We start from the raw sequence: 17,277 nt of genomic DNA, 5'->3' as shown, positions 1-17,277 counted from the left end.
GCTGCGGTTGCAGCTTAGAGGCCGGCGTGGATGTAAGCCAGCATGGGTGACCCACACCCTTGGGCAGGGCGGCTCCAGTAGGTACCCAGAGCAGCAGGTATTGTGTCTGCCTGTTGGGCAGGAGTGCTTAATTTGGGACTCTCAGGATAAAAAAGTTAACCTGCTGTCCGTGTTACTCTGGCTGATGAGTTCCATCTGCGACCTCGCTGACGTGCCCTGTGCTGGAGTCGCTGGGAGAGCCAGGGCGGAGGAGGGACGTCCCTGCTCGGGAACGGGGGCACGCTGCAGCTGCTCTGCCTTCTCCCCTGCTGCAAGGGCTGTGTAGAGATCCAGGGACCGATTTGCTTCCCTTGCTCTGTGCCAGCTCTGCCTCGCTCCCTGAGTTTTGATTAAGAGAGGACACAAACTCCGAGGAGGCTGAGTCCCAGCAGAAATGCCCCGGGAAGCTGCTGAGGAACTAGGGCAAGGGACCCCGTGTCCCCTGCAAGGCTGGCTGCTGCCGCCTGCGTACCTCCTCCTTGGGAAGCCCTGTCCCCCGGGAACCCCTGCTCTGACGTGGAGCCTCCAGAGTTGAGTTTGAACTGTAATTACAGCAAAGAAGTAATAGCCAGGTTGTCCTGTCTTTCTAATTAGTGTAATGAGGCTTCTATGCAAGAAGGATTTGAATAGCTAAGAAGCTTAAATAAATTTGGTCTTGGAATCATAGCTGGAGATGGGGGACTGGCCAGGTGGTGTAATCCTCCTGTCTGCCCAGGCTCGCCCATCCCCTGCAGCGAGCGTCTCAGCGCTCTGCTCCCGAGTCTGCGTTCCCCTCGGTTCCCCCACCTCCGGCTTTCCGAGGGCACATCTGTGCAGTCCTCTCTTCCAGCACGAAAGAGCCTTTATGGAGCTGAAGAGCCTTTTAAGGCTCTGTGACTGGGACATAATCCCCAACTGCTCTGAATTCGGGAGTAACAGTTGGGAATAAACCCTCTGCCCTGACTCTGTGCCCAGCTCGGCCTCTGGAGCTGCTCAGCGCCGTTCTGCAATGACTGTTACCCTGCAGTCACCAGGTGCCGGTGCCACACCGTCTCTTTTACCCTCCTGTCTGCGGTTCTCCGGGCCGTGCCTGAAAGCTCGTTTGGTGGTGCAGCGCTCAGTCCTCTGTGGTTTTCTCATGTCCTCAAAAGAGGTGGGGAAGGCTTCTTCCAGAGGCGGGTGTAAAAGGCGCCTGGTTATCCAAAGCCTGGCGTTGGGTTCCCCTCCTCTCTGTAACCCTCCTGCGCGTGGCTTCATGGTCAATGCAAAGCACTCGGCCCCCAGTTTGGATTGCAAATGGATTCGGGGAGCAATTTTTCACATAGGTATCTGAGATTATCAAATTGATTTAAGCAAATAACAACAATATTGCTGGGAGGGGCAGAGAGGGAGCAGTACCGCAGGGTAAAATCCTGCGTGCCTGGGCTCAGGGCAGGCGTTTCTGACTCCTGCCCCCGAGGAGGGCAGGAACGGAGCTGAGCCTGCTCCCGGATGGACCAGGCTGTTACTTGGGAAGGTGTGGGAAGGGAGCGAGGCTGCAACCTTGCAGGGCCACGTGCCCGGCCGGGCCCAGCGTCAGGCTGGCAGGGACGGGGCTCAGTGCCTGGGCAGGGCAGCCTGGCCGGCCCCACAGCGCAAGGCAGAGGCTGTGGTCCGGATCTGCTGCGCCCGTGGGGAGCGTGTAGGGTGGGGAAGGTGGTGCAGGAAGGTGGCAGGGCTTTGTTGGCCATCCAGGGAACCGGTCTGGCGCTCTGCCCGCTTTCCCTCCTCCCTCCGAGCCTCGCTAACCCAGTCCTGTTGTCTGCCTTGTCCGCAGGTGAGCCAGCTGAGCAGGCACTTCAATATACGGCCCTTCTCGCTAAAGAAGCCCACTCCAGATTGACTAGGAGTGGAGGAAGAGAAAATCGGCTTGCAGTCTGCAGAAGTACTGTAAATAACTGCTGCAAATACCTGTAAATACTTCAACCATCACCACAGATCTAAACCTATCCTCTGGACAGACATCAGGGCAAAGTACGCACGGTATCCGGTGCAGCCAGGGCAGGACTGGTACGGGGCAGCCCCCGCTGCTGTTCGACGAATGCAAGCTTTCGGTTTTGGGTGAAACTGGACGAGGAGGGTAGCCTTTCAGGTCACTATTACTGTATATTAGACCAGCTGAATGTTCCCAGCGAAACCTCAAGCTCCAGCCCTTGCTCAGGTAAAGCCGGTTGGGGGTGCAAATGGCTTTACCTGAGCAAAGCATCTTGACCTGTCACCAAAACCAACATAACAGCTGATTTCTACAAGGTCAGGGGAACATCCTGGTGGTCGAGGGAGTTCCTGTCTGTCCCTAATCCTGCTGGACAGCCCTTGTCCCGGGCTGGTACTTAAGGAGCAGATGGTGACAGTTCTCCCACGTTCTGTCCTGCCTTCCTGCATTCACCTATTTGGACAAATACTTGCACCTTTTTTTTTTTTTTTTAAGAGGGAAAAAAAGAACAACACACGAAACTTCTAGTAATGTTCTACTTGAGGGGCTTAGAAAATCAGGGCTCAATTTCGTGTAAAAGTGGGAAGGCGGCTTCTGCCTCCCCCGCTCGAGCTGTGGGTACCTGGGACCACATCTCGACCGCGTTCCTGTCTGTCCGTCTGCGTTCCCCGCCGGGGAGTGGGGTCTGGGCTCCGATCGGCAGCAGAAAGTGGCTTACACCAGCCTGTCTAACGCAGAGCCACGCTCCCCCCTCTCCCTGCCGCTATGAACTTGCTGTTTCAGGTCGGCTCTGCCGGGTCATCGCACGCCGCCGGAGCCGCTGCTTTTGTAGCAGCGCAGCCAGGCTCGGTGCGCGTCGCCCTTCCCGCCAGACCGTCAACGGCAGCAACTCCACCGCTCGGAGAAGCACCTTAATAAGTGTTGTGTTGGTTGTGTGTGCGCTTTCAGAAAGCTCACAGGCGTGTGCGTGGTGGGGTCCTTTCCAAATATCACTTTATTTTCAAAACCGTTGCCCCCAGCGGCTGCATGTCTCATCCAGGGATATATTTGTTTACTGTGCATTTGTAAAAGACATGTTTGTGTTGATTTTTTTTTTTTTTTAACTTGTTTTTGTAATTGAGTTAGAGTGGGGTGGTGAAGACTGAATGCTGATTTTCTTTTCTGTTCACTTTATTTAATGAAGACCTGTGCTTGAATGAAGAGTGTAGCTTAAACCCAGGCTCTGGAAAGGCTGCATCCGGAAGCGAACAAGCACAGCAGATTGTGCATATGTAATCTACCATGGGAACAAAGTCGCTTATACACTGATTATTGTGCAACGTGGTTCGTAGAAGCTCGGTCACAGCGTTTTCCTTCTGCAGGTGAAGACTCCTGCTTTAGGAAACCTTCAAACTCTAACTACTATTTAACGCTTTTTCTTTTGTAAATTTGAATCATTATTGCGCAGACTATGAAACTTGAAATCCCAAGGCAAGCACATGAATTCGGGACGCGACGTCAGGGTTGCTCAGTCACGGTACGCCCGGCGCGGAGCGAGCTGGGGCGGCCGTCGTGGGAGGGCTCGGCCAAACGTCTGTATGCTCGCGTGTCCGTACGGCCACCACGCGTCTGGGAGGGGTGGCTAATCCGGGAGAGGGGGCAAATGGTGTTCAGAGTTTATTAAATAAAGTAGCTTACTCCTATATATTTTACTGACGTTGTACAGAAAAAAAACCTAAGTGTACAAAAGAATTGGGCTGCGCTTGAATTTTTGACTCTTGCTATTTAATGAAATATAATTATGAAGGGAGACAAATTTAAGTCACGCTCGCACAAGAATTACAGGGAATCTTAAAACGGGACACAACACTTTATCTATGGGACGTGTTCAGATAGCAAAATTGTGCTAGGAGCACTGAGAAAAAGTGGAGGTTGGATGATTTACTTTGTAGTTACGAGTTTGCAGGACCAGGGAATAACTGAGCCGTTCCCTCAGGCTTTCAGCTGAGCTCTGCGGTCCCAAGCCTGGAGCTTGCCTTGCCCTGTCTCTTCCCAGTAGCGTTACCGGGCCAGTGCTAACGCTGTGAGAAGTCGCCTGATCTTAAGTCGTAGGATGTCGCTTTGTCTGGGTAATACGCTGTTTGTCTGTTGTCTCACCAAGCTGTGAGCTGGTACGCTTTTGCAGCACGTCATATACCCTGAAAAACCCCTTTGTGAAGTTACGACCGTGTGGAAGCAGGGCTTCCTTTCCAAAACCCTGCAAGTACTTGTCGTGCTCTAGGGGAAAGATCTCTTAAAAACTGGAACCACTTCCTATCTGCACAGGCTTTATCTTTGGAGAGTCCTGGATTTTTGGTGCCTTAATTTATTGCACCTTGGAACTAGAAAAATATCTCCTGGAAAACAGGCTCGCTTGGCTCCGGTGCCACCGGGCTTGTGGCAGAGCGAGGAGAGAGCAGACCTGATCTCGGTGCTGACTCTGCTCCGGGCTCGGGCTGCTGCCAAGCTGGGGGGTTTTTGTTCAGGCTCTTAGAAATTCAGTGATTTCTGCTCCCAGATTCTGGGAGGGGAATGGAAGCAAACAGAAAGACCAAACCATCTTGCCATGGTGGCGTGTGGCATGCTGAGAAACAAACTATTTATTAATGATAATGGGTTTTAAGTCTTAAGAATAAACGTATTCCTCGCTCACAGCATCTGAGGGTGGTGGTGTGGTGGTTGCCTTGCTGGCTAGGCTCCGTCCGCGGGACGGGACGGAGCCCTGCGCGGGCCGGGTCGGACGTGCGCCCGCTCCTCGGCTCCTCCTGTCCCGTATTTGAGAGCTGATCTGTGTTATCTCTTCTTCCAGGGATAGTGTTAATCCTATTTTTCTTTATTACTGATGGACCTGCTGAGTTGATAATAGGACTGTCTGCTGCTTTCCTAAATCTGTTTTGCACATTTTATCTCAATACAGAGTATTACCAGGAAAAAAAACCCCAACCCGTTCAGGGAGAGGTGCAGTCCTTCAAGACCCGCTGGGATGGCGGTCTCCCGGCCTCGGGCTCCAGGCAGGTCCTTGCGTTGCGGGAAGAGGTGGCCAGCGCTGCCGGCTGCTCCTGGGCCTCGCCACGCTGCGGCCGGTCAGCCTTCGCTCCGAAGCAGGTTTTTGTGGCAGCCTGGGACCTGCCGGCACAGGACTTGGGTAGCCCAGGCAGGGAGGCGGCCTCGCTTGCAGCCCTTTTCATCTTAATCCCGTGGTTCGTATCACAGCTCCTGCCTCTGCACCGATCCAGGGACTTAGCACAGGAATTCACACGCGGAGCCGGGGCTGAGGGTGAAGTGCAGGTTTTTGGGACCTCCTGGGGTTTGGGCCAAACTGGCCGTCACACTAAAAGCGACGTTTTACAAGTACAAATGCTGTGGCTGACCTGCGGGCCTGCAAACAAGCACCTACGCGCTGTGGTTTTAGCTTGTTCCTTCCTCCACTGCGTCCATGCCGCCATTAACTCCTCTCTTCTGCGGTCGGTCACTGCAGGGGTTCGGCAGCGGTCTCTCCTCTCGGAAACATCAGCCGCCTGATACAGGCGGCTTCGCCAGAGCCAGGGGAGCGGCACGTTGTAAGCATGAGCTTCTAAGGCTCTGGAAACATATATTTAAGCTCCTTAAACAGAGCTGGCCTGATGTTACCGCCCGGGTGCATTGAGTACCTGCAGTTTGTGGTCTGAAAGCTGTTTTGGTCTCGGTCAGGTCAGTTCTAGCAAGGCCCCTAAACTCTCCTCCTCTGAGAGCATCTGTGCCTGCTTGTGATAGACCTGGGAAGTCTCCAGAGAAGCAGTGCTTTTCGGAAACTGGCTCAGATCTTTTTTCTTTTTCATACCTGGGTCTAAGGGAACAGTTGATTTTTGTGCGAACACGAGCGGTAGCTGAGCTCTGGTCACCTTAATTTATGGCAAAACTGCGCACGGGGTTTCTGCATCCTTCCGAATCCTGCAGGAGCTGCCCTGAAGCAGAGTCTCGTTTCCAGTTGTCCCTTTTTGCTTAGCGTGCATCGCTCGCTTGAGACGTGGGAGGCCTTCAGTGCATCCCCACCCCGAAGGCTCTCAGTGCAGTCTGTCAGCCTTGCTTGGGTGCCGTTGGCCAGCGGTGGTGATGGAGCTGGGTCAGCTAAAAGCTCGTTTACTCTTCGCTTTTCTATCGCAGGTCTGCAACCCTGGCGTGGGGTTGCAAACTTGATTCATCCTGCTTTTGCCCGCCTGTTCTCCCTTGCTGTGCCGTGTCGAAGCAGCGGCCGAGGTGACGTGGAGGCTGCTCTTGGTGGGACGTGGTGACGGTAGGTGCTATGCTGACCTCTGCTTCTGGAGAAGGTCGCTGTTAGTTTGTAGAAGACCCTTTGGCCCATCCAGGTGTGGTCAGACCTGGCTTGAGAGGTCTCTAGGCTGGTCTCCGAGGAGGTGGTCAGGGCGTCACTGCCCCAGGAGCGGAGGGTCCTGGTGAAATTCGCTGCTCGCCCACCAAGGTGCCGTTCATCTCAGCCAGCGGTGGCTGTTTGTTGGGAGCTGGTGCTGTGCTTCAGCTTGGAGACCTCATTAATCAAAACCTTCCGCCCCGCTCCCCCCGGCGGTGTTTCAGACTGGCCTGCTTCTGTCCCTCCACCTTTCAGCTGAAGTGGATGCTGGTGTTGGCAGCGGTCCGTGTTGTGCTGGTGCCCCTCTGGCAGAGGAGGGTGGTGGGTCCCAGGCTGGTTTTGGCTCTGGTCTTCTGAGTGAGTGCTGAATCGCGCTCTTCTCCAGCTGTAACCCTGCACCTAAAGGCAAACCAAGGCAGCAGCGTCAAACCCAACCCGCAGAGGGGCTCTGTGGGGGGAACCGGAGCATTTCAGACTCAACCCTTACCTCTGAGTGGTTTTGCAAACAGTCCCGGCTCTCTGGGCTCTTACCACGGGGCCCCTGGTATTAGTGCAGGGCAGGGAGCTTGTCCGCAACCCTTCAGAGCATCTTCGAGGGCCTGTGTCTGTGTGGCTGTTCGGTTTTCCTGGGCAGGGTGGGGAAGGAGGTGGTGATGCTGCTTCGTCCTTCTAGAAACAAGTTTGGAGGCACTGACCGGACTCTGCAGCCCGGTCTTCTGCCACCGGCCCCCTGCGCCGCGGGGCTGGAGAGCCGGTGCCGCCGGCCGCTGTCCTGGCGCCGTGGGGACTGCGAAATGATGCAGGGGAAGACGCGTACGGGGCTTGTGCTGGTGCGGTGGTTTGGTTCTGTCCTGTCCCCGTTGAGCCTTTCTGAGGAGCCGCCGTCCGAGGCTCCCCTGGGGCTCGGGGTGCTCTGCCGGGCTCCCCACCGGAGCCGAGCGAGTCTGGTCCCTCTGCGCAGGGTTGCCCCTAAAGAGAGACCGGACGAAGCAGCCTGGCCGTCAGCAGCGGTCCCGGCGCTGCCGTGGTCCCAGGGACCCCCATCGCTTCCCCGGAGTCCTGTCGCTGGGAGTTTAGGTACTGCAGTGGGTTTGAATTCCAGTCTGTTAAATGCTATTACTGAAATATTTATTGTGTTCAAACCAAACAAAAAACTATTAAAGTTCAGTAAAGAATAAAATTTTCCAAGCCTTTTAATGGTGTTTGTCTTTTTTTTTTCCCCTTTCTGCTGAGCAGGCAGCCCAGCGCAGGGGGGCAGGAGCAAGCTCCAGCCCCGCTTTGAGCAACTCCGCTCGCCACGGCGTGGGTGGCAAAGCTGCCGTGGGCTCCGGCTGGAGCGATGGGTTTCATTCGCCTGCGGTTGTGGGGCTTGGCGAGGTGCTAAAGCGCCTTGGGGCGGGTGCTGGGGCTGTGGCCACCGGCTGCTCCCAAGGACGGTCTGCCCCGAAACGTGGGCCTTGAAACGTGGGGCGGGCAGAGATGCTGCCGCTCACTGGACGGCCCTTTCTGCCTCCTTGAAGCCGGGATCAAGACCTGCCTTCAACCAGAGCTCATCCGATGTGGTGCTCACCCCGACTGCGCTCAGGAGGGTGCCCTGGGAGAGGGAGGAATCATGGAATCATACAGGTTGGAAAAGACCCTTAAGACCATCGAGTCCAACCGTTAGCCCAGCACTGCCAAGGCCACCACTAAACCATGTCCCTCAGCACCACATCTCCCCGGCTTTTCAATCCCCCCAGGGATGGGGACTCAGCCCCTGCCCTGGTGATTTAGCCCTGTGCACACCCAGAGCTGCACGCGCAGGGCGGCGATCCAGACCTCCCTGTCTGGCTGAATTTTGATGCAATTTGGTGTCCACAAACGAAGGAGCCCAGCCCTCAGGTGTGTGTTTGGAAGGGCAAAGGCAGCCCCTCTCTCGCCCCTCCCCTGCCGCAGCCTTCCCCAGCCCCGGGCCGCCCGCCGATGCAAGGACCCAGCCACCTCCCCGTCCCCGTCCCAGCACAATCCTCATCTGAAGCTGGGTGACCCAGGAGGGCTGCAAAAAGCCAGGCTGGGGCTTGCGAGGACGTGCTTCCTAATTCCTGACCTCAGCCTCCCTGGCTAAATCGGGTGCCTGTGGTCTCCTGCCCGGGGCCACCCGGAGCAGCTTATGCCGCTGTGCACAGCCCCGGCCGCGCTGGCGCAGGGACGAGGCGGGGATCGCCCCGATCAGCACCGAAGCTGGCGGCGTTAAGAGCTCACGGTGACTGCGGGCAGCTTCCTTGGTGCAGAGCTGAGTCCTGGCTCGGCAGGGCGGTCACGCTGCTGCCGGGGAAGCACCACTCCCCCGTGGCGCCCAGCCTCCGGCTTGGTTCAACACGGACCAGGGCCGGGTCCTGCACTTGGGGCACAACAACCCCAGGCAACGCTGCAGGCGTGGGGAGGAGGTCTTGCCACCGCAGACCTACCCTACTCGCAGTGGCACCGACCCAGGCTCCCCAAAATTTGGGGGAGCTCAGCTTTGGCCAGGTGTATGGGGGTTGCACGGCAAGGTTTTGGTAGCAGGGGGCTGCAGGGGCGGCTTCTGTGAGAAGCTGCCAGAAGCTTCCCCTGTGTCTGATGGAGCCAACGCCAGCCGGCTCCAAGACGGATCCGCTGCTGGCCAAGGCTGAGCCCATCAGCAATGGTGGTAGCGCCTCTGGGATAACGTATTTAAGGGGGAAAAAACCCCTGTGCATTTGCAGCCGGAGAGAGGAGGGAGAATATGTGAGAGGAGCAGCCCTGCAGACACCCAGGGCAGTGCAGGAGGGGAGGAGGTGCTCCAGGCGCCGGAGCAGAGATTCCCCTGCAGCTGTGGTGCAGACCTTGGTGAGGCAGGCTGTGCCCTGCAGCCCGGGGAGGTCCACGGTGGAGCAGAGACCCACCTGCAGCCCAGGGAGGTCCACGGTGGAGCAGAGATCCACCTGCAGCCCGGGGAGGTCCACGGTGGAGCAGAGATCCACCTGCAGCCCATGGAGGTCCACGGTGGAGCAGAGACCCACCTGCAGCCCAGGGAGGTCCACGGTGGAGCAGAGACCCACCTGCAGCCCAGGGAGGTCCACGGTGGAGCAGAGACCCACCTGCAGCCCAGGGAGGTCCACGGTGGAGCAGAGACCCACCTGCAGCCCAGGGAGGTCCACGGTGGAGCAGAGACCCACCTGCAGCCCAGGGAGGTCCACGGTGGAGCAGAGACCCACCTGCAGCCCAGGGAGGTCCACGGTGGAGCAGAGACCCACCTGCAGCCCAGGGAGGTCCACGGTGGAGCAGAGACCCACCTGCAGCCCAGGGAGGTCCACGGTGGAGCAGAGACCCACCTGCAGCCCAGGGAGGTCCATGGTGGAGCAGAGACCCACCTGCAGCCCATGGAGGTCCACGGTGGAGCAGAGATCCACCTGCAGCCCAGGGAGGTCCACGGTGGAGCAGAGACCCACCTGCAGCCCGGGGAGGTCCACGGTGGAGCAGAGACCCACCTGCAGCCCGGGGAGGTCCACAGTGGAGCAGAGATCCACCTGCAGCCCAGGGAGGTCCACGGTGGAGCAGATACCCACCTGCAGCCCAGGGAGGACCCCACGCCGGAGCAGGGGGATGCCCGAAGGAGGCTGGGACCCCGTGGGAAGCCCGCGCTGGAGCAGGCTCCTGGCAGGAGCTGTGGACCCATGGAGAGAGGAGCCCAGGCTGGAGCAGGTTTGCTGGCAGGACCGGTGACCCCGCGGGGGACCCACGCTGGAGCAGGCTGTTCCTGAAGGACTGCGCCCTGTGGGAGGGACCCACGCCGGAGCAGTTCGTGAAGGACTGCAGCCCTGGGAAGGGCTCACGATGGAGAAGCTGGTGGAGGATGGTCTGCCGTGGGAGGGACCCACGCTGGAGCAGGGGCAGAGTGTGAGGAGCCCTCCCCTGGGGAGGAAGGAGCGGCAGAGACAGCGTGGGATGGACTGACTCTAACCCCTATTCCCATCCCCCTGTGCCGCTGGGGAGGAGGAGGAGGGAGAGAAATGGGGAGTGAAGTTGAGCCAGGGGAAGAAGGGAGGGGTGGGGGGAAGGTGTTTTAAGATGTAGGCTTTATTTTCTCATTACCTTACTCTGGTTTGATTGGTAATGAATTAAACTGATTTCCCCAAGCTGAGCCTGTTTTGCCCATGATGGTAATTGCTGAGGGATCTCTCCCTGCCCTTACCTCCACCCACGAGCCTTTCGTTGTATTTTCTCTCCCCGTCCAGCTGAGGAGGGGAGCGACAGAGCGGCTTTGGTGGGCACCTGGTGCCCAGCCAGGGTCAACCCACCGCGCCGGGCCACCTTTAAGCCACCTTTGCAGGACGCGGGTGAGCAGCCGCCGCGGCGCTGGGCTGGGGATCCGCGGAGCAGCACGCGGGGTGACGGCGGAGGCAGGGGCTGCGGGGCTGAAGCCGGCCTGGGAGCAGCGGAGGAGGCTGCAGGCTGGTGGCAAAGCCTTGAGCAGAACCCAGGAGCCTTGCGGCCTCTTCCCCTGCCCTGGGCCACGCGCTTCCCCTCTGGGCTAAAGCTCAGGTGTATTTAAGCGATGCCTCATCCTTTATCAGCCGTCCCGACGGCTTCTTCTAAGAGGATTGTTGCGGTAGGTGTAATATACTTAAGGGATTGTTAATAACAATAGTGTTTTGGCAGCGTACCGCATGCCGGCGGCGTGGGCTGCTGTCACGGTCCCTTTGGATCTCTCAGATTTACAGGACAATGTAGTCTGTAAATTAGACTTTATTTTATGAGCTTATTAGGAAATAAAACAAACAAGGGCTCGATCCCCTTTGTGCAGACTAGGCTAACGGGTGAATTCACTAATTCATCACTTAACTGGGGGGGAGGAGGAAGGGCTGTGCCTGCTGTCGGCCCCGCGGCTGCCTGCCCACCCGTATTTACCCAGCCGTGGCCCCCTCCATCCCCCCGCCGGTGCAGGGAGCCCCGGCACCGCGGGGACGGGCGCAGTCCCGCTCAGCAGCTCCCCCCACATCCCCGCACACCCACGGTGCAGGGCATCGCCCTCCCAAAACAGGGGGACCCTTGCACCCGCCCCAGGGTCCTCTGGGGAGGGGGCTACCCCCAACGCAGGGCACCCAGAATCTGGGTGCTGCAATCCGGTGGCAATAGGAGCCAGCTGCGTGGCACGCTGGCCCACCTTTGGACTTGCTGGTGTGCGTCCGGGCCAGCGGGGCCAAGACCCGGGGCCACAGGAACGCTGTGAGCGGGCGCCAAGTAAATCCTGCTGTGGGCGAGCGACGTATGCCGATGGGGAGAAGGGGCTCGGTCCTGCCCCGAGCGGGGGTGTTTGCAGCTCTGGGGGAGGCAGAGAGCAAATCCTGCGTCCTGCCGTCGCGCTGGTGAGGGAGAACAGACCTCTCTCTGGTAACTACCCGAGGTGGCTCCAAAAAAAGGGTGAAATGCGCAGCCCCTGAGCCTCCTGCGCCACGTCCCGTGGGTGATGCGCAGGTGCCGCAGAGGGACCGGTCCTCACCCAGCTCCTGAATTTGCCCAATTTCAGGAGTCGTTTGGCGCGCAGGTGACTCGGGAACAGCGGCTGACAGGCGGGGCGAGGCTACGTGAGCAGGCAGAAAGGTGACTGGGTTGGAAGGGGAAAATTACTGGACAGAAGAAAACATCTGCTGAAATACCGGCAGAGAAGGAGCCTGGGCACTGCCAGGAGCATCCGTCAGAAGCGCGACCGGCATCTCTGGAGTGCGGCTGGGTACCGAGAGTCATAGAATCACAGAATCGTTAAGGTTGGAAAAGACCCTTAAGATCATCGAGTCCAACCGTTAACCCAGCACTGCCAAGCCCACCACTAAACCATGTCCCTCAGCACCACATCTCCCCGGCTTTTAAATCCCCCCAGGGATGGGGACTCAGCCCCTGCCCTGGGCAGCCTGGGCCAGGCCCTGACAGCCCTTTGGGGGAAGAAGTTTTTCCCAATACCCAACCCAACCCTGCCCTGGCGCAGCTTGAGGCCGTTCCCTCTCGTCCCATCGCTTGTTCCTGGGGAGCAGAGACCGACCCCCCCGGCTCCAGCCTCCTTTCAGGCCGTTGCAGAGAGCGATGAGGGCTCCCCTCAGCCTCCTCTTCTCCAGGCTGAGCCCCCCCAGCTCCCCCAGCCGCCCCTCCCCAGCCTTGTGCTCCAGCCCCTGCCCCAGCCTCGCTGCCCTGCTCTGGCCACGCTCCAGCCCCTCCATGGCCGCCTTGGGGTGCGGGGCCCAGCGCTGAGCACAGCATTCGAGGGGCGGCCTCACCAGTGCCCAGCGCAGGGGCACCATCCCTGCCCTGCTCCTGCTGGCCACACCGTTCCTGACACAAGCCAGGATGCCCTGGGCCCTCTTGGCCACCTGGGCACCCTGCTGGCTCATGTCCAGCGGCTGTCGACCAGCACCCCCAGGCCCTTTCCCGCCGGGCAGCTCCCAGCCGCTCCTCCCCACGCCTGCAGCGGTGCCTGGGGTTGCTGTGCCCCCAGGGCAGGACCCGGCCCTGAGCCTTGCTGCCCCTCACCCCGGGGCCTGGGCCCATCGCCCCGGCCTGGCCAGGGCCCCCTGCAGAGCCGGAGGAAACCGGAGGCATCCTGAGACACCACCAATAAGCGCAAAACCAAGGAACGGTAACAGCAACTTGCGGTCTGAAAAGGTGAAAACCAGTCTGGAAAAAGAGGGAAACATCCTAAGAAAGTAAGAATCGGTAACTGCCACTGGCTTTTCCAACTGCAAGAACAGGGAAACAGCCTGGAAAAATAAAAACTGGTCAGAGAGAACAGAAAACATCATCGTGTTTTCCCCAACGTGGCCGTTCCAGGTGAAAAATAGAAATTACTAGCATATATTGGCTGCTTGAAGTGGTGGTGTCCTAAGCCCTCTTATGTCTCTATGATGTAAAACTGCCTGACTCCAAACTCCGTGACGCATAAGTACTCTACCCTAAGTATATCCACTGTTATATTATTTATAAGTGTGCTTCACTAGTGATAAGATTGTAGTAATCCATAATATTATATATATTTGGTTGCTGCTATTATTGGTTGCTGCTATTGATTGTTGCTATAACTAATTACTGCCATACTATTGATACCTGATAATAATTTGTAATAGGTTGATACGTATCTATTCATGGAATCATAGCATCATGGAATCGTTTAGGTTGGAAAAGACCTTCAAGACCGAGTCCAAGCGGTAACCCAGCACTGCCAAGGCCACCACTAGCTGTAGGTATACTTGCTAGAAGTGATTTTTGTGGTATTTGTGGCAATGTGTAATAAAGTAGAGAAATTTAGAGGTTGGGCTTCCATGTCCTTGTGTATTAGGGAATCCTACGGACCCATGGTCACGATTTCTACACACCCGCAGGCCGGGGAACCCTTTAGGTGGTGACATGGGGTCAGGCTGGGTTTAGGGTTTGCAGTGGCCATGAGGCACCTGGGCCACGTCCCGTGTCTCTCTTGAGGATCTCTCTCCATGAAACAGCTCCTGCGGAGCGCGTTCAGATGTGTCCTCGGTGCCGGAGCCCAGCAGCCATGCCAGGAGGGGCTGCAGAGGGGCTCCGTGCCCCCGCCTGCTGCTTTGCTCGTGGTTTGTGCTGGCTGACAGCTTGTCCTTGCAAAACTGGTTCCTTTGCTGAGCTTTTCCTTCTCCCTCCGGCCGCGTTTGCCCAGCCTCAGCCCGCGTTGCTGCATCGCTTGTGACCCACGCGCATCCATGGTGCAATGGGTGGTTGGCGATGGTAAAGGCAAAGCTTGGCTCACGGCGATGGGCACACCGGTTCCACCACATATCCCAAACCATGGGACGTGTCCCAAATCTGCCTCGACCTGCTGGGAAAACTGAAGAAAGCTCGGGCTAGCGGCACTCTAACCCTGCGTGGAGCCATGAGGAAAGAATACCCCGTCTGCCTGCAGTGCCCTCGGTGCCTCGTGGGCAGCTCCATCCTCCACGCCACGGAGTTGGGATGGAGCCCGGCAGGAAAAGGTGGGATCGGGAGGAGCGTGGGCAGGGTGAGCACGGCATGGGAGGACGGGGATGGGATTGGGCTGCCTTGTGCAGCCGTCAAAGCTGTGTGGTTCAGGAGGTGTTTGTGTAGGATGAGATACTGCGGTCTGGGCGTGTTGGGATGACAGTGAGAGATGTCCTCAACCTGAAAGGAGGCTGGAGCTGGGGGGGGGTCAGTCTCTTCTCCCAAGTAATGAGTGATAGGACAAGACAAAATGGCCTCAAGTTGAGCCAGGGGAGGTTTAGGCTGGATATTAGGAAGGATTTCTTCATGGAGAGACTGGTCAGGCCCTGGCCCAGGCTGCCCAGGGCAGGGGCTGAGTCCCCGTCCCTGGGGGGATTGAAAAGCCGGGGAGATGTGGTGCTGAGGGACATGGTTTAGTGGTGGGCTTGGCAGTGCTGGGTTAACGGTTGGACTCGATGATGTTAAGGGTCTTTTCCAATCTTAATGATTATGTGGCTCTATGTGATGGCCTCTCACTGGTTTTTGTTTTGGACACGCGGGACTGCTGGGAGGGAAAGCACACGGAGAGGCAGGATCCGGCGCAGAGCCAGAGGAAGGCGCAGGACCCTGGTGCGTGGAAGCGGCCGAGGAGGTGTGCATCCTGCGGGGCTCGCCGAGGGCGAGGGGGAATGCCGGGGGATGCCGGGGGATGCCCAGGAGATGCCCGCCGTTCACACACCCCGAAGCCCCTTTGCTCAGGGATGCTTTTGGACCCCAGGGTCCCCCTCTGCCCCCAGCCTGGGCTTCTGTGGGGCCTCCCCACCCCAGGGGCTTAATGGAGCCCAGGGGTCCCTCCTCACCTCCTTTCTCCCTCCTGGGGTGGGCAAGAAGAGACTGCCCGCTGGGCAGCACCCCCGCTGCAGCCGGCAGATGATGGAGAGGTGACCGGGGCTTCCCTGCCCAGCAGCAGCCCCTCTCGGTCCCCGTGGTCCCCGGGGCGTCACCGTCTCCCTGCTGCCGCCCAGGGCGCGGGAACTGGGGAGAGGCAGTGGGAAAAGAGGCTGTGACTGGGAAGGAGCGGGGCAGACGGAGGGAAGGAGGAAAGGACTCATCTTGAAAAGCAGCCAGCGACGAGCCCTCTCCCTGCTAAAGCGAGACCTTGGCAGAGAACCCAGCAGTGAAAGCTGATTTTTATTGACTGATTAAACCAGTAGTATCCTAAAAACATCCCCAAGACGTCCTCAATTATTCAGTGAGGGTCTTGCACACTTGAAGCTGAGAAAGGTGGCTTTTCAACAGCTGAATACTGCAGTGAGCTGAGAAAAGAGCCCGTCCCTAATACACACGGCAAGAAAGACTCCAGCCGCAATACATATCAATCCAAACAAAATAAACTGAGAATCAAGAAAGCCGCAGGGAGCTCACACCGTGCCAGAGAACCCGGCTCCCTGTGAGCCCCTGGGGATGTCCAGCCGCCGCCACCACCTCCGGGTCGGTAATCTTAGGAAGATGTTTGAGATGCTGGATGCTTCCCTGCCTCTGCCAGAGCCATGGGGAGGGAAGGGCAGGGCCTGGCGTCCCCCGTGGTGGGGTGGGCAGTGACCTCCAGAGCTATGAGTGGAGCAGGGACAGTGGTGGCAGGGGGGACAGGCGCTGGGGCCGCTCTGTGTCTCGTCCCCACCCTGGGGGGGCTGCCGTGTCCCCAGCTGCTCCCCCCCAGGTCCCTGCTTCTCCCTCGTTTCCCAGCGTCCCTCCAACGAGCCTTTGGGGAGCGCTCCCACGGCTCCAGCGGTGCAGCCCCAGCTCTCGCTCCCCTTCCCCTGGGGCCGGGGGCTGAGCTCCCCGGGAGGGCACCCGCCATGGCCCCTGGGGGCAAAGGGCTCCGAGACCCCCTGCCGCAGTAGCCAGCTGGGCACCTCTACCAGCCCCGGCGAGGGATGCGCAGCCTCGGGCTCAGCACCATCCTCCAGCCCCATTTCTCTGGGACTAAAGCCACGAATGGGACCCACAGAGGAGGAATGCAAGAGAGGAGGCCCAGCAGCGGGAGCGGCAGGGAGGAGACGTCCCCCGAAGCTGCTGAGAGGTTGCAGGGAGGAGAAAGGCATGGGGCCGGGGAAGGTTGCAGTGCAGGGCTGGGGACACGGGGGAGGTTCCCGTGCTTCATGCTCCCAGCAGCTTCTTGACCATGTAGCCTGGCATGCTGTAGAGGAAGAGGGCGATCATGATGAGGAGCAACAGGGCCAGCACGATTTTGATGATGAGCCACTTGTAGCGCGTGCAGATGAGGTATTTGATGGACTTGAGCGGGTTCAGGAACCAGATGAAGGATGTGTCCGGGCGGCTGCAGGAGAAGCAAATACCCATCATTAATGCCATGGCCATGGAGAAGGGGTGCACGGCAGGCAGCGTGACAACGGACACGGTGGGCAACGGGAGGTGAAGGATCCCCTTCCCTGGGTAAGCCTGCACAAAGAGCCCAACCAGGAGGATCAGGAGGGTGGACAAGGGGAGTCAGCATGACCTGTGCCAGAGGGAGTAGTGCAGGTTTGTCAGGGAGTGTGAGGACTCCAGCTGAAGCTGGAATCTGACGGTGAGGATCGGAGGGGAGGAGGAAGAGGTGGGAAGGCAAGGAAAGGGAATGGAGCCAAGAAGAGAGACAGAGGAGGAACAGGGTAAGGAAAAGCAGCGGGGCAGTGAATAGCAGACAATGGGGAAACCAGTAGAGACGGCTCTGCCCATAACCTTATTCCTACATCCCCCAGGGCGACCCCTCCTCGCCTCCCCGTGCCTGGCTCCCTCCCCAGGGACCACCCCACAGCATCGCCCAGAAGCCCAGGTGCCTGGTTTCCTACTTACTTGGGTTTCTCCAGTGGGTCAGGCTCGTTGCGAGCCAGCCCAGCGGGGGATTTCTCTGCCTCCTCTGCCGTCAGAAGGTGCAGTTCAGCCTCGACTTTCCCCTGCAGGGAGCAGA

The 17,277-nt window shown here is 58.5% G+C and overlaps 2 protein-coding genes across 5 annotated transcripts in view; one reads left to right on the top strand and one right to left on the bottom strand.

The window, feature by feature from the left end:
* SELENOI (selenoprotein I) overlaps positions 1-7,452 on the top strand; it is a 36,195-nt gene extending 28,743 nt beyond the window's left edge. Inside the window, exon 10 of the mRNA XM_082306565.1 lies at positions 1,835-7,452. Coding sequence (XP_082162691.1) covers positions 1,835-1,951 — 117 coding nt within the window. The 3' untranslated portion in view covers positions 1,952-7,452. The remainder of the gene's footprint in view (positions 1-1,834) is intronic.
* A 9,014-nt stretch (positions 7,453-16,466) lies between these two features.
* Positions 16,467-17,277, bottom strand: part of OTOF (otoferlin) — a gene marked incomplete at both ends in the record, with an annotated part of 108,879 nt that continues 108,068 nt past the window's right edge. For all 4 annotated transcript variants that reach the window (XM_082306316.1, XM_082306317.1, XM_082306318.1 and 1 more), the window contains 2 exons: positions 16,467-16,647; positions 17,163-17,263. In XM_082306316.1, the coding sequence (XP_082162442.1) occupies positions 16,467-16,647; positions 17,163-17,263 (282 nt within the window). The remainder of the gene's footprint in view (positions 16,648-17,162; positions 17,264-17,277) is intronic.

Source organism: Platalea leucorodia (genome assembly GCF_965183815.1).
Source record: "Platalea leucorodia genome assembly, chromosome: 3".
NCBI classification, from domain to species: Eukaryota; Metazoa; Chordata; class Aves; order Pelecaniformes; family Threskiornithidae; genus Platalea; species Platalea leucorodia.
Note: the sequence above shows the minus strand (reverse complement) of the source record. Positions and strands in the feature narration are given on the sequence as shown.